The following is a 13,635-nucleotide window of genomic DNA, read 5'->3' as shown; positions in this document are numbered from 1 at the left end:
CTACTTGTTTCTTATGGATGCCATGTACTGCCTACTCTGTGCCGGCCATTTTCCAGAATTCTCAAAACTAACCAGTGAGGACGGTAAGATTCCCATTAGGCTGAAGAAGAAACTGGGACAGAGAGGTTGTATAATTTGCTCAACGCCTGTGAGCAGCAAATTCAAGCCATAAGTTTAAGTCCATCCTGATGCTGCACTCCTGATACTGTATTTTGTAGCCCCACTTATCTAGATATCTCCACTGTTCAAAAAATTGTAATGAAAATATCTGATAGAGGGCTCCAAAGGCATCTGAGAAAAGCTGAAACAGGATGCTCTATTTTCTGTTTTAACAAACAATTCGACAGGAAATTCAGCTGTACAAAGGCAGAGTCCACGACAGTGAGGACAAGTCTTTCTTTGGCAAAAGTCCCTGTGTACTTGCTAGAGTCACTCCAAAGTTTACACAAATGCTTCTAAGTAAACCCCAGTTGAACTACAACTCTGCTTGGCTTCCTTTAGAGAACCAGGCTGTCTGCACCCACTTAAAGAAGGGATGGAAGAATCTAAAAGGACACAAGAACACAGTAATCAGACTCTGCTTGCAACAGCAAGAACTGAGTTGACAAAACTCTGAAAAACGACCTCGGGGAGCAGCCCCAACTGCTGCTGGCTTCAGAGATCCCGGGAACAGCCCTGTGCTTACAAGGCCAAGGGTGCTAGGCTCAGCCCATTCTGCTCTCTACTTGGCCAGCTTTGCAAAGTTTTCATACATCCCAGCCCAGCCCTGCTGCTCTGGAGAAACCCAGCCTGCAATACGGAAGAGAAGAGAGAGAGAGATGAGTGAGGGTGGAGGCTCACAGGAACCAGGCAAGGAGGGAGGCTGGGACAGAGACCAGCTTCCAGGCCAAGGCCCAGACTGGCTCAGGTGCTGGAAGCAGGAGGGCCCCTAGGAGATGATGGGAGCCCCCCAAGAACGAGGGGCGAGGAGGGGCTTCTGAGCACCAGGGTGACTCCTGATGCAAGTTCCAAGCTTCAACACAGGAAGCTTCAAATGCGCAAGGCAGGACTGGTTGAAGGAACCCTTTCCCTCCTCTCCCAGCCAAAGCAGGGAGCAAGCAAACAGGCTCTGCTACTGACTGACTGTGTGAACTTAGCAGCAGTATCCCTGCTCACTCTGGAGGGGATCTCTGACTCTCTGTCTATAATCTTGGATGCCATAACATTTACCAGTGGTTAGCGTATATTTCATGTAACCCCAACTCCCCCAAGAAGTAGATACTACTACTATCCCCATTTTACAAATGAGGCAGCTGAAGAGAGTAATAATTTAGTCAAGGGCCGGAAGCCTTCAGTCATGAATGCCTGGGAGGGTTACACAGGACATCCACAGAAGAGGGGTGAGGAGAGGAGGCGAGGTGGACAGAGAAGGACCCGAGGGAAGGCGCAGCGGGTGATAACGGGTCAAGGGGCTGAGGAGGGCCCAGCCATTCTGGTCTAAACTCAGGTGAAGAGCTTGAGATGGGGACACGGGGACAGAGTCTAAGAAAGAAACGGGGGAAAGCTGGCAGACGGGCTTTAAGAAAGGGAGGGTGGACGGAGAAAGTCCGATGGGCAGAGGAGCTAGTCTGAGCTGGGTGCCAGGGGCAGACCCAAGGCTAAGCGGAGGGAACTGAAGAAGGGCGTGTGCGCGCGTTGCCGGGAGGCAGGTGCTGGGCTGCAGGGGCGCGGTCCCACCTTGAGCACCGTGACGGCTCCCGCGCTGCGCACCTGGAAGTGCGCGGGCGGCTCGGCGCCGGGCTCGGCCGCCTCGTCGGGGCCCGAGTAGCTGAAGCAGGCGTCTGCGATGTCCAGGTGGCCGAGGGGCAGCGCGTCCTGCGGGCTCTTGAAGTAGTAGAGGTAGCAGCGGCGCGCGTCGAACACGAACCAGCGGTTGCGGTAGCCGCGCAGCGGGCCCTTACCGGACAGCTTCTGCAGGTACCCGCACAGCCGCGCCGGCTCCCGCCCCGGCCCTGCCCCAGGCTCGGCCGCGGCACCCGGGGCCGCGCCCTCGCCACCGCCGCCCTCCTCCCCGCGAGCCGCGGGCCCCGGCATTGCCAGCCCGCGAGCCAACCGCCGGCTCCCGGGCCCCCAGCGCCTCGGCGCCGCCGCCGCCACCAACGCCGCCGCTGCGCCCCCTCCCCTGAGCCCCGCCGCTCCGCACGGCTGGCGGGCGCGCAAAGCAGCCTGGGACTTGTAGTCCCACCCCCGCCCGCCCCCAGGAACGCCCGCTTCGACCCGGGGCTCTCCCGCAGGCACCCCAGAGGCAAGTCAGGTAGCATCACCGCCTGCCCTCTGTGCCTCCGTGTAACCTGGGCTCAAAACCCCACATTGCCAAGCTGAAACATTGTTCCGTTTCTTTACGGGAGTGTGAACTTGCAGTTCTCAAAAATCCATCAGTGTCCTCTTGAAATTGTACATTTCTCTCTTTATAAATTATACCTCAGTGCAAAACTTTGGTTTTAAATTTTTGCCCTGCCAGATTCATAAGCTAGTATTGCACAACCGAGAGAGCTTATTGCTTGGCGCTGAGTGGGTGCTCAGTAAATGTTTATAGAATCTGTGAATGAAAGCCAAAACTTTTCCCACCTCTCCAGATCTCAGTGGGTTCACGTTCTGAATTCAACAAATACACACTGAGCCCCTTCTATGTGCCAAGTACAGTTCCAGACGCTGGAGGACAAGGTAGTGAACAAGCTGCAAAATCACTCCCCTGCCCTCATGGAGATGATAGTCTAGTAAGGGAGAAAGAGGATACCCACATAAAAAGGCAGATAAAAGTATACTGTGCCAGTGATGTAACTTGAAAAAGGATTGCCACTTAAATAGCCCTTAGTGTTACCAGTGTTTTATGTATCAGCTCATTTGAACTTTCACAGTAACTTCAAGAGGCAAGTGCCTTTGTTTCACAATAATGCAAGAGGAGAGCAGGAGGGTCAGGCTACCTTTCAGAGGATCAGGGAGGCCCCACTGAGGAGGTGACCTGGAGCAGAGACCTAGATGACGTGAGGGAATGAGTCATGCAAGTTTGTGGGGGAAATGTGAATACTAAAGCTCCCTTTACTTAATGAAGAAAGGAAGGTCATAGCGATATTTGTGAAAGAACCAGATCAAAACAATATCTCACCTTCTTTGGTTTGCATGTTTTTACATAGGTGGAAAACGAACTTTCTGAGATGGATGGAACCCTGAATCAGACTGCTTACTGGGAGGCAGGTTGAAAAAGTGAGCTCACGCAGCCAGCCACCCAGCTGTGGGCCCTGTGTTAGCTGGACCTGTGTTGCCCCACCTCTCCCCAGGCCCGTCAAGGATCTGCCTGGGTGGCCATGGCAAGGGCACCTCCATCTTAGCACCCTTTGGAGCTCTTTGAGTGCAATACTGCATCGAGTCAAAGACTGGACTGTGAATCCAGACTGATGGAATCTGTCTCCTAGCTCTGCTACTAATCAGTGGTGTGACTTTGGGTAAGTTATGTTACTTCTCTGAGCCTCAGTCTCGTCATCTATAAAATGGGGATAGTACAAGTAGTTACTTCATACCATTGTTCTTATAAAGATTACGAGATCATGTGAACGTGCTTAACATGGCACCTAGCACAGTAAGCACTCAGCAGATCAATTATTACTGTTATACAGTTAGCACTGATCCTCTGAAATCAGCAGAGTCTGAGAGGGGACTCTCGCAGCCTCAATACACAGGAAGCCAGAGAATGCACTGCAGGAGTGGGATGGGCCACCCTTGGGAGTAAAGGAACCGTGTTTCATGTGCCTTGCCATGAGCAAGAGGGGCTGTGATTAGTTGACTTGTGGGCTAGGAAGCCAGAGGAGGGTATGACCGAGAAGTCCTATGGAAAGGGGAAGAGCTGGGAGAACTGGGTCTGTACAGCTCCTGGACACAGCTACACACAGGAGGCATACAGGAGGCCACGGGGCAGGAGCGGGGACAGCCCCCCTCTATCCTCTGCTCTGTCAGCGAGTTGTGCAAAAGTAAGGATGGCCATAGCCTGCTGTCACCGAGGACAGACTAAGCCCTTGGGGTATCTGGTGGAGGCAGGTATCTGCTAGGCACGAGGAAAGCATCCTTCACAGGTGGCAGGAGTGAGCCCCCTCACCCTGGGGTGCGGCTCTGGCCTGGCTGGCTGGCTCTGGGCAGCTGGTATTCGACAAGGGATCTCTGCAGCCCCTGGCAGAGCTGGTGGTTGTGCTTCTCAGCGGGCAAGCTGGCCTCAAGCCTGACCCTCCTGCACTAGAACTTCCACTCTCCCTGTCATTTCAACATGCTCGCAGGCCCTCTTTCTCATGGAGGCCATACCCCACATCAGATCAAACATATTAAAATGCCCTACATTCCATAGTAAACATAGGCATAACATTTGCCCTAAAAATGTTTGAAGGAGTTTCTAGAATTATGCTCTGGATAGTATCTATGAGGAATTCTTTTTAATATACATTTGGCTACTACATCTTGGCAGATATCATGTCTATGTGGGAATCCTGGCTGAGTGAGAAAAACCCAACCTATAAATTATTTTCAAAGGGAGGAACGTTTTTATGATGTTTTTATGAAGTAGACATAATGTTACACTTTTCAGACATGTAATGAAACATTTATTAATTTTGACTTTCCTCCTTTCCTGGGGTTTTTTTTTAGTCTACAGACATTTCCCAGGTCCCTTGAAAGTTGGCAGATCTAGCTGCTGGTACTGGTACTGGTTTAGTTGCTAAGTCATGTCCAACTCTTGAGACTCCATGAACTGTAGCCTGCCAGGCTTCTCTTTCCATGGGATTCTCCAGGCAAGAATACTGGAGTGGGTTGCCATTTCCTTCTCCCGGGGATCTTTCCCACCCAGGAATCAAACCCGAGTCTCCTGCACTGCAGGCAGATTCTTTACTCACTGAGCTACAAGGGAATCCCTGTGGTGCTGAGCCTACACTATCTAAAAACTCTATAAACTCTCCTGGCCCTTGCCAGGCCCAGAATATGGCCCTCTCTGAGGAGGCGCAGCTACAAGCCCAGAGACCCCAGTGAGACAGACAAAATGTGGAGGCCTCAAAACCAGGGGCAACATCTCAGTAGGGGCCTCTGGAGGGCCCCACATCTCTGCAGAGCCAAGCAGAAGTGGCCCAAGCATTCCAAGGCTCCAGCACCAACCCCAACACCCTCCGGACCCTCCAGACTTCTCCCAGGCCCCTTGCCCTGCCCGTTCTCTCTGGGTCACCCTGGGATGCTGGTTATTTCATGAACAAACCCTGCATTGTCTAACCCCAACCCCCTCTGTTCCTAAAACTAAAAGCTGAAGGGCCTATATGGTGGACCTTCATCTCATCTCTCTTAGCAGCTCTCTCCAAATTCATTTTGGACAATTTTATATTTTATGTAAAATGCTAAACAAATGCAGCTTCATTTCCCCCCCTTTTCTAGCCAGATCATCCCCTCAAGGTCCTCCCACATGGTCATCCCGGGGCTGCCCCTGGTGGTTCCTAATTGCTTGGCGCCCTTCTTCAATGACTTATTGACATTTTGCAGTTTCCAGTCTTGTAGATTAAAAGTCAGTGTCCTGTGGTCAGGGCTTCCCTGGTGGCTCAAGCGGTAAAGAATCCACCTGCGATACAGGAACCGCAGGAGACTCTGGTTTGATCCTTGGATCAGGAAGATCCCCTGGAGGAGGGCACGGCAACCCACTCCAGTATTCTTGCCTGGAGAATCCCATGGGCAAAGGAGCCTGGCAGGCTATAGTCCACGGGGTTACAAAGAGTCGGATACCACTGAAGCAACTTAGCATGCACGTGTGGCCTCTGGTCAGACGCCAGCTTTACACAGGCTGCGTGCCTGCCCAGTGTCCAGTACAGGCAAGCTTGGTGCCAGAAGGTCTGTCCTGCCTGTCCATGTGAGCCCCTGCCCCTCGAGCCTCTCAGGAACCCAGTGACCAGAAGGAAGTGGGCGACGCAGGAGGAAGTGACTGCTGTTTACTGAAAAGAGGAAATTTGGGCAATGAACTTGCTCCCACATGGCCAGCCTCTGGGCAAACCCTGGGGGAACACAGAGCTAGTGACTCATCCTAGTCCAGTTTCCCTAGCAAGAAACAGGGTGAGAGGCCTCTAAGAAGCACCCAGCCACCCACCGCCTTTTCAATTCCCAGACCCCAGGGTCCGGTGGGGGCTGAGACCCCAACCTGCCAGAGGAGGAGTCCGCAGTCCTGTGGGGAACCCAGAGAGGAAAGTAGACCTTACCACCTGATATGCTGAGTGTCCTTTGGCATGTCTGTGCCCTCTCTGGGCTACAACTTCCCAGCTGTTCCATGAGGGAATGGATGGCAGAGTGATCTGTAAGGGCCCTGCCCACCTGCTCTGAAATGTATCAGTGGCATGAGGCACAGCTGTGAGGGCCTGTGGTCATTCTTCCTGCAGCTCCCCAGACCAGCAGAGGCTCTGTTTTGCTTTTTGAGCCTTCCTGTTCAAAGGCCTCTTGATCCTTCCAGCTATTGCAACTGACCTGACCCTTGCTTTTAGGACTCTGTCTCATCCTGCAAACTTGGCCACCCTCTCTGGTTAGTGCAAGCCTGACCACTTCGCCTCTCCCCAGGCCCTGCTGGAGAAGCTGTCCTGGTGCAAAGGGCACCCATGGAGGCCTTCTGTGCCTGAGGCAGAGAGGGCCGGCAGAGATGGTTCCACTGCTTGGGGCTGGGGGCCACAGTGCAACTTTGGTGGGGCTTTGTTCAACCCGGAGCACATCTGGAGGAAGTTGGCCTGGACGGGGAGGAGATTGGAGTTCACGGGGCAAGGCTGGGGTACTGCAGCTGTGAATGGGCTGAGCGCGAGACGGTGGGAGAGGGAACAGGGAGAGGCAGACCATCTTCAGAGCGGGGCTGAACTGACCACTGGGAGACGCCACCGCCACCACCCAGGGAGAGCGCTGTCTGTGCTTTCATCTGGCTCAGCGCCATGCTGCCTGCCCTGATAGAGGGTCAGCGGAGAAATGGATGGGGCCGCTGGAAGCAGTGGCAGTGGGAGAGGGGGGCTCCCAAATAACAGAGGGGCTGTATGATGTTGGGTGGATCTCCCAGTCACCCTGTGCCTCAGTTTCCTCATCTGTAGAACCGGACATAATGACTGCTTTGTCTCCTAGAGCTGTTGTGAGGCTTAAACGAGATAAATGCAAAAGTGTTTGGCACAGTCCCTGACATGTGGTAAGGCCTCAGAATGGTAGCTGATTCACTCAACGAACATCCCCAGCCCCTGCTCTTTGCTTCCTCCTGGTGTTGAGTGGTGCTGAAGCTCCGAAAAGGAGTGTGGGGGAGCTTCACAGAGGGGAGCCCCACCAGGGGACCCTGTCAGTCTGGATTTGCTCTCTCCAGCTTCCAGGAAGCCTCGTTTCCCTACCAAATTGGCAGGCAAATCTAACACACCTGTGGTTCTCTTTCCTAGAGGGAAGGCATCTGGGATGCCTGCCAAGCTCCCAGTCCCAAGGACAAGGGAGCCAGGACTCAGGAAGAGGCCTAATGCCCTGGAGGGTGGGGTGGAAGGCTTGCAGGGGCTGGGTGCCAGGCAGCGGAGGTCCACATAGGAGGTAGGGAGCCACACTGCCCAGGAAGCAGGGGAGGGCTGGATCCCTGGGGAGACAGTGGGGCTGTGGCTACAGAGGTCCTGTCCTGTCTGATCACTGTCCTGCTACTGGGCCTGGCCCTGTGCCCGGGACACTGTAAGCCCTTATGCTTTCCCCACTCCTTTCTCAAGGGCCCTCTTGGCATCCCCTTCCCGGGACCCCCTATCCCTCAGCCAAACTTGAGCTCAGATTCTTCCTCCCTGCTCACGCAAGCCCTGGGACTGCAGCCCTCACTGTGAGGCCCAGTCTGGGAGGTAAGGGCACTTTAACTAAAATCTTGAAGAGATGCAGTTCTAATGCTAGAAGTATAGACATCATCTTGGTTGGGCAACAAGTCTCCAAAGGAGTTTAAAAGGTGCTTGTGCAGGGGATCCAGTGGGTAAGACTCCGCACTCCCAAAGCCCCAGACCCAGGTTCATTCTTGGTTGGAGAGCTGGATCCTACCTGCCGCAGGGAAGATTTCATGAGCCGCAACTAAGACCCAGCACAGCCAAAATAAATAAATAATTAAAAAAAAAACCAACGGTGCTTGTGCAAGCAAAACAATAAGGGGACATGACCTTGGAGCAGGGGTCCCCAACACCCCCAGGTGGTGGCCTGTTAGGAACCAGAGCTGCACAGCAGGAGGTGAGTGGCTGGCAAGCCAATGCATCTTCGTCTGCCCCTCCCATCGCTCCCATTACCACCTGAACCATCCCCCTCAACTCCGACCACGGAAAAACTGTCTTCCATGAAGCCGTGCCCTGGTGCCAGAAAGGTTGGGAACCGTTGCCTTGGAGGGAAGGCCACTGTCTTGGAAGGAAGGTCCCAGAAGGCAATCAAGATGTGATACTGGGCAGTGAGGAGACCTGGAAGGAGCTGATTTGGAGAGAAGAGGAGAGCGTTTTCAGATTGGTTTTGTATTTTGGAGATTGAATATATTGACAAAACATTCATCAATTTTGATTTAGTGCATTTTTTCTGGTACTTATAGAGTTTGAGTAGCAAGGAAAGGAGCTCCAGGTAGGGGAGGGGTCAAGAGCAAAGGCATAGAAGGTGGAGGCAGCACATATGAGGAAATGAGGTAGGACCCCCAGCTTCTGGTCTCGGCCCTGCCACTGACTTACTCTTTGTTTCCAGCAGCCCGTTTTCAGCCCTGAGTCTCTGTTTCCATCTTTACAGTGGGGACAAGTGGAGACAGTAATGCTATCTCGTCTACCTGTTATAAAAGGGAAAGGCAATCGCATATATGTATTTGAAATGTTTGGCATGTGATAGGGGCTCAGTGTCGTTACAGAGCTCCTATGGGCCCCCATTTCCCAGCAGTGAGGGGCAGCCCCGGATGTCCAAACTGTCAGGTGTGCCGGGACCCATGGCAGTCCCCTGGCCTCCAAGAAACTGTAGAGCAAGCTTTCCAACATGTGATCCTCGGGCCCTGATCTTCTCAACAGGTTCCTGTATACCTGTCTCTTCTTTAGTTCTCATGAGTAAATGGCTTGTAATTGTGTAGCTTTTCGTTTTTGCACAGGACTCAGAACTACTCACCGGTGAGGTCTATCGAGAAACAAATTTACGTTTTGTTCTTGCTGCCAAAACTGAGAGGTACAGGAATTCAGGAGACCCTCTGATCTGAGGGGTGGGTTTACACTCCTCTGCAATTGTCAGGAGCCCACAGGCCCAGAGCAAGGATACTCTATGGAGAGGGGCTGACATTGTTTTTAAGATCTTGGTAGAACTTCCCAGGTGGCGCAGTGGTAAAGAACCTACTTGCCAGTGTAGGAGACACAAGAGATACGGGTTTGATCCCTGGGTCAGGAAGATCCCCTAAAGTAAGAAATGGCAACTCACTCCAGTATTCTTGCCTGGAGTCCATGGACAGAAGAACCTGGCGGCTACAGTCCATGGAACTGCAAAGAGTTGGACACGACTGAGGCACACACAGGTCCAAGGCACTTTGGAGTCTGCATCTCACTACATAGCAAATAAATAAATATATATAAATATATAAATATAATGGCACAATCACATTTTAAATTATATACAATATAATATTGTCTTATATAGTTATAATATTAATATGACATATATGACATACTATTCTATATGTCTTATGTACAACATATATAATCTTTTTTACTTTGAACTTCTTTGGAAATGATTACTTTTATAATTTTGCTTTGGAATGATTTGGCTTTGAGAATTCATTTAATTGACAATTGGTAATCTGTTGGCAGTTTTCCTGCACACTTGGGGATACTTGTGAGATTAAGACAATCTGACCTCCAAACCATTTTCAGATGTGGTGAAACTTTTATGAATACTGAATGAAGTTGATGCAATGATACATTGTGTAGACATTTGCTTTTACACTTGTTGTGATTTTGCAGTTTTCTTCTTTTGGATTTGGGAGCAAATACTGGTAGGGTTTTTTGTTGTTATTGTTTTTCAGGCCTCAGACATTTTAACCAGCCCTTGTAAAGTTCTCAGTACCTGGCCATTGTCCTGTAAATATTACTAAAACAGAACTGCCTGTTTGGTGGGATGATTGTACCGCCCTCCTACCCCAAGAGCCATGCTCTGTAGATGAGAAGACGAGCTTTCTCAGTGATGTCAAAGGGGCAAAAAAAAGTCAAAGTAAAATTGGTGACTTCTCTGGAGCAGCATCGGCCCCCTCCCAGTTTTTCTTGCTAGCTGGGGGCCCCCAAATGACTGAGCTTGGATATACTATCTATTTGTCTATTCATTCATTATTTCTTGAGTGTAAATGACTACAACTCCTAAAGAAGACAATTTCGCAACATCTATCAAAATGACAAATGCAAATACCCTTTTGATTGAGCAATCTCTCTTCTGAGAATGTGTTCCATGGATGTAGTCACCCTTGTGCTTAATCAAATCTGTATAAGGTTATCAACTGCTGCATTGTGGGAAGTATAAAAACACTGGAAACAACCCAGAGGATGGTCACTAGGGGACTGGCTACAAAAATGATGGTGCAGCCATGTAGCTGTAACAAAAAGAATGGCATCCCTCTATGTATTCTTAGGAAAGGAACTCTAAGATCTGTTACTAAAGAGTTTTACGAAGCTAAGTGCAGGACACTGCATAGGATTCTACCCTTCTATAACAAAGGGAGGAAAATAAGAATATGCATATTTACTTGAATATGCATAGAGAAACCCAGAAAGAACATTCAAGAAATGAATAAGAGTAGTTCTTTGTGGGAATGAGATGGCACTGGGTAGATGCGGGTTTAATGCCTGGAGGAAGAAGATTTTTAGGGATACCTTTTTTATACTTTTTATTATTTATTTGTTTATTTTTATTTTTGGCTGCACTGGGTCTTTGTTGCTGCATGTAGGCTTTCTCTAGTTGCAGTGAGTGGGGGCTACTATCTAATTGCAGTGTGTGGGCTTCTCGTTGCAGAGCATGGTCTCTAAAGTGTGTGGGCTTGGTAGTTGTGATACATGGGCTTAGTTACCCCTCAGCATGTGGAATCTTCCTAGACCAGCGATGGAACCCGTGTCCCCTGCATTGGCAGGCGGACTCCCAACCACTGGACCACCAGCGGAGTACTACATTTTTTATTTTTAAAAACCATGTGGATATATTACACATTTAGATGATAATTTAAAATATACCTGTTGAGCATCTAACTATGCCAAACATGGTTCTAGGCACAGAATACAGTGGAGAATAAGGCAGACAGTCTGAGAAAAATAGAAATAGGATCATTCATTCTGCACTCCCTACTATTGTGGAATAAATTCTAATGGAATAACCAACTAAGGGGCACAAAAATGCAGTGTTCATAAACTAAAACAAACACATGACTAAAATTTACTGAAAAGCCCACTTTGGCATTTTCTGTGGAGGCTGGCTGCCAGCAGCACTTGGCCGTGTACTAGGTTCCCACACCACAGAGTCAACGAAGCAGGAGGAGAAGTGGCAGTGCTGGGGTGCTGGCCATGTTCCGTGAGCCTCGGTCAAAGTGACTGGAAAGACGCTGCCTCTGAGCATCTTTCTGGAGAAGCCTGAGAGCTTTCTGCCTGAGAAGGCACAGCGGACTGAGTACCCTCAGGAGAGAGTAATTTACTGGATAATCAGTTACCATCTATTTGTCCTACAGCAGAAGCATGACCTTGATGGAGAACCCAGGATAAGGAAGCTTTGATGAGACAGACAGAGAGTCAGAAATCTGGGGACTTCCCAGTGGGGAGATGACTTGGAGCTGGGGCTGATGATTATTGCATGCACACCGTGCCTCCCAGCCTCTCCTCTGCATCGAATTAGCTCACCGGTTCCCCAATCCCTACTAGGTGCATACTTTTTATGCGTACTTTTTATCCCTTTCATTTTTACTGATGAGAAACTGAGACACACGGAGATTAAGTACCTCCCTCAAAGTCACCAAGCCAGCAAATGGGGGAACCAGGATTGTAAATTGCTTAGTCTGACTGCAAGAGCCTGAATCTTCTCAGTTCCTGTTCCTACACCTCTGGGCACCCAGGGATGGAGAAGCAGGGTGGGCGCTCTGGAGTCTTCTCTTCTGTCCCAAGGCCCAGCCCCCAGCAGGTAAGCACAGCCATGAACTTGAGCAGTGGGTTATGGAGTGCCTTCAGGGAAAACCGACCCCTCAATCTTTCACAGAGCTCACTTGATGCCCCCAAAACTGGCCTCACCCCCATTTCCTCTGAATGTAAAAATAGACTCCCCTTTATTTGCCTGCCTTTGGAATCTTCATATCTGTCCCGCAGCCATCCTGGGCTCCCCCTTGCCGTACACAAAACCTTTGTCTTCTTATGCAAATGGCCAGGTTCTGTTCATAAAAGTACCCCACCTAAGAGGGAGGTGGAGAGATAACACCTCATGGAAAATTATAGAAACACATTTCTTTGTATTTGAATACTTCCAGGACTTTGTGTTGGCAGCAGACCAACTCTGGGTCTAACCCCAGCTACCTTGGCCTTTTTTGGGCCGTGAACCTCTCTGGTATCTGATGAAGTTCATGAACTTTTTCTCAGAATAATATTTTTAAATGCATGAAATAAAATACATAGAATCACAATGGAAATCAATCATATTGAAATAAAGTTATTCAAAAATCTGTGATGTAGTAATACAGTGTGCTTTTTTATTAGCATGTTAAAGAACAAGATCCAGCATTGGATTTAATTATTTTGAGGTAATGGTGAACAAAATCAATATCTGAAGATGTCTGCCACAGCTGTAACGTGATATGAGAATATCTGTAATTTCCATTGGTGACAAAGTCACAAGTTCTATGAATACTAATAAGGTTTGTTCTCTGTGCTCGTCATGGAAGGAAATGCTGAATTTCAGTTAGAAATTAGGGAAGATAAAGATGTAATCCACCCCTGTTCTTCCCCCACCTCAACTCAAGGAAATTCCAGTCCTTGCCAGTTTGGGCCTGTGATTTCCATTGTGACCCCAGTGTATCCCTCGCCTACAGCTGTGAACAGAAGACAGTTTCACAAGTACATGAATCCCTCCAGGATCCCTTGGCTGGAGTTGACTCCTCTCTGTCAAGGCTGAAAATTGTTTATAAAAGTGGTGTTCCCAGTAGCTGACCCTGGGGATCCTTGCTATGTGCCTGTCGGCCTATCCCATATGAAGAGCATGACCTGCAATAGCTCACTCCATCGACAAGTGAGGCAAGTAGATGCCTTGCAGCCCTGTTCACAGATGTGAGAAGTGAGTCTCAGAGACAGGGAATAAACTGTTCAGGTGGAGGTTGCGGGTGTGCATCATGCCCTGGCCTTTCCTCTGAGTTGTATGTATTACATACTTGCCATCCATCACTTTCTCTTGATTTGAGGTGACCGTGATGAAATTGTAATAATGATAGTAATAATGAAAATAATTACTAATGGGAGGACCCACTGTATTTTAGAGTCATTACGTCATCATCAGAGCTGATCCTAATAGCTTGTGTTCCAAACTCTGTTCTAAGGACATAACTCATCTTACCTTCCAAACAACAGGTCATGTTCTTGTCCCTATTTCAGAGATGAC

At 49.6% G+C, this 13,635-nt stretch overlaps 1 protein-coding gene across 2 annotated transcripts in view; it reads right to left on the bottom strand.

Annotated features, from left to right (window-relative positions):
• The window catches only part of TBC1D2B (TBC1 domain family member 2B), an 89,114-nt gene extending 86,932 nt beyond the window's left edge, over window positions 1-2,182 (bottom strand). Inside the window, exon 1 of one of the 2 annotated variants that reach the window (XM_043434534.1) lies at window positions 1,717-2,182. In XM_043434534.1, the coding sequence (XP_043290469.1) occupies window positions 1,717-2,073 (357 nt within the window). In that variant the 5' untranslated portion in view covers window positions 2,074-2,182. The remainder of the gene's footprint in view (window positions 1-1,716) is intronic. The other variant, XM_043434533.1, reaches the window with a different exon arrangement.
• Window positions 2,183-13,635: the final 11,453 nt, after the last annotated feature.

This window comes from Cervus canadensis, chromosome 17, assembly GCF_019320065.1.
Source record: "Cervus canadensis isolate Bull #8, Minnesota chromosome 17, ASM1932006v1, whole genome shotgun sequence".
Lineage (NCBI taxonomy): Eukaryota > Metazoa > Chordata > Mammalia > Artiodactyla > Cervidae > Cervus > Cervus canadensis.
This window is presented reverse-complemented; position numbering and strand designations above follow the sequence as displayed.